We start from the raw sequence: 2157 nt of genomic DNA on the forward strand, positions 1-2157 counted from the left end.
CTAACAGAGGACTGTTCTCCTCGTCTCTGAAGGCATTGGAGACACAAAGCAGTTAATCAGTCTGTGATTCTGGGAGCACTTAAAAAAACAAAACAAAACAACCTGGAATACCAAACTCTTAACGAGAAATTTTTATTTATGCACATATTACTTGAAATTTCCTTTTCTGATAGTAAAATGTGGATTTGCTAAGTACTGACACTTTGAGTGTATGGTGAAATACAGAGTTAGTTTCTGCCCTCAAAGAACTTGCATTCTGTTGGGAACCCAGGCAGATATAGAAGGAATAAACATAAATATTCAAATGTGATATTTAATAAAAATGCTACACGGAACAAGAGACCTTATGAGTCTGTGCTGGGTTGCATATTGACTGGTACCATTTTTGCCACAGCAGAAATATCACCAGAATTTTTTTTGAAAGGGAAAGGCTAACTTTCTTGCAGGGGTGTGATATTCTCTTAGCATGTCTGGAAACATTACCCTTAGCCTCTTGTTCTGACAAATTTATGAGAGGAACTTGCTCACATGTTCCCTAAATACCTGCTTTACTTGTTTGTTTCTCAGGGTATAGATGAAAGGGTTGAGCATTGGGGTCACCACAGTGTTTAGGAGGGCCACCACTTTGTTCCTGTCCTCTCCTTGGTTGCCTTTGCCTGACCTGACATACATGAATATGCAGCTGCCATAGAAGAGAGACACGACAATGATGTGGGAAGAGCAGGTTGAGAAGGCTTTCTGCCTCTCTTTGGCTGAGGGAATGTGTAGGATGGTGTAGAGGATATGTCCATAGCAGGTGGCTGTCACGGACAGAGTGCCCAGTAAACTGAGATTGGCTGTTACAAAGCCCAGAAACTCTATGAGACTTGTGTCTGCACATATGAGTTCCAGGAGAGGAAAGTTGTCACAAAAGAAATGATTAATAATATTGGGGCCACAGAATGGCTGCTGAAATATGATTGAACTTGGAACAATGATGAGAAGGAATCCTGCCATCCATGAGCAAAGAACCAACAGGACACAGACCCTTTTGCTCATGATGGTAGCATAACGTAAAGGATCACAGATAGCCACATACCTGTCAAAAGACATCACTGCCAGGAGATAAAACTCTGTGGTACCTAGGAAGAAATAGAGGAAACTCTGTAGGAAGCAGCCTGGAAGGGAGATGGTCTTACTTCCAGTTATGATACTGGTCAACATCTTGGGGAAGATGACAGAGGTGAACCAGATCTCTAGGACAGCAAAATTACGGAGGAAGTAGTACATGGCGGTGTGGAGGCGTCGGTCCATGAGGGTGATTACCACAATGAGGATATTCCCCAACAGAGTGAGGGAGTAAGTCAGGAGGAATCCCAGGAAGATGAGCATCTGCAACTCACAGGCATCTGAGAGCCCCAGCAGGACAAACTCGGTAACAGTAGTGTTCCCAGTGGCTCCTGTGACTTTTGCAGGGGATGGCCAAACAGAGGTGTTCAGCATTGGGAGCTGTGATGTTCTGGGCATCTGAGGACAGCCTGAAACTGAAAGAAAAGAGGGATGAGTGTTGCATTTTGAGTGGAGGAATCTTATATCTGTGAAGGGCATATCTTACTATCACTGACTACTCAGGCTGGATTCGCAGAGTACCTGCCAGGACCTGTTTCAGTTTTGGCTCCTGTTCTGTGTATTAGACAAGGAAGTAGGGATGGGTGTTGTGAAGTGCCATTGAGTCAGTTCTGACTCACAGAGACACTGTATAGGGTTTCCAAGGAGCAGCTGGTAGGCTTGAACTGCCAACCTGCAGTTAGAAATCTAGTGCTTATCCTATAGTGCCACACAAATAAGTCTCAACAGCAAAATTTAACCATGCTTACTTTTATTAACTAAATTCTTATTTCTGACTCTTTAACTATTCATCTTACCCCTAACAAAATCTGCTTTCAATATTTTTATTCTAATATTTCCCTCCAATATTGGATTTTCATACACAAATAATTCATATTTGATTGTGGTACCCTCTGTGTTTAATTTGCCCATTCACTCTCAGGTACAGACTTTGAGGTAAGCTGACTTAAAATACATGGAAACTCTATTGCTGATACAAGATTCCATGAGGCTTTGACCTAGTGCAGTGGAACCTGTGAGAACCAGAATTTGATGGGGTTGCCTAGTTTT

The 2157-nt window shown here is 42.5% G+C and overlaps 1 protein-coding gene across 1 annotated transcript; it reads right to left on the minus strand.

Moving 5' to 3' along the window:
- Positions 1–507: 507 nt before the first annotated feature.
- Positions 508–1482, minus strand: LOC102818195 (olfactory receptor 49-like). The gene has a single exon (XM_006835533.1). The coding sequence runs from the start codon at positions 1480–1482 to the stop codon at positions 508–510; it is 975 nt and encodes a 324-aa protein (XP_006835596.1).
- Between the last annotated feature and the right edge of the window lie 675 nt (positions 1483–2157).

The sequence above is a fragment of the Chrysochloris asiatica genome, unplaced genomic scaffold (genome assembly GCF_000296735.1).
Source record: "Chrysochloris asiatica unplaced genomic scaffold, ChrAsi1.0 scaffold00017, whole genome shotgun sequence".
Taxonomy (NCBI): domain Eukaryota; kingdom Metazoa; phylum Chordata; class Mammalia; order Afrosoricida; family Chrysochloridae; genus Chrysochloris; species Chrysochloris asiatica.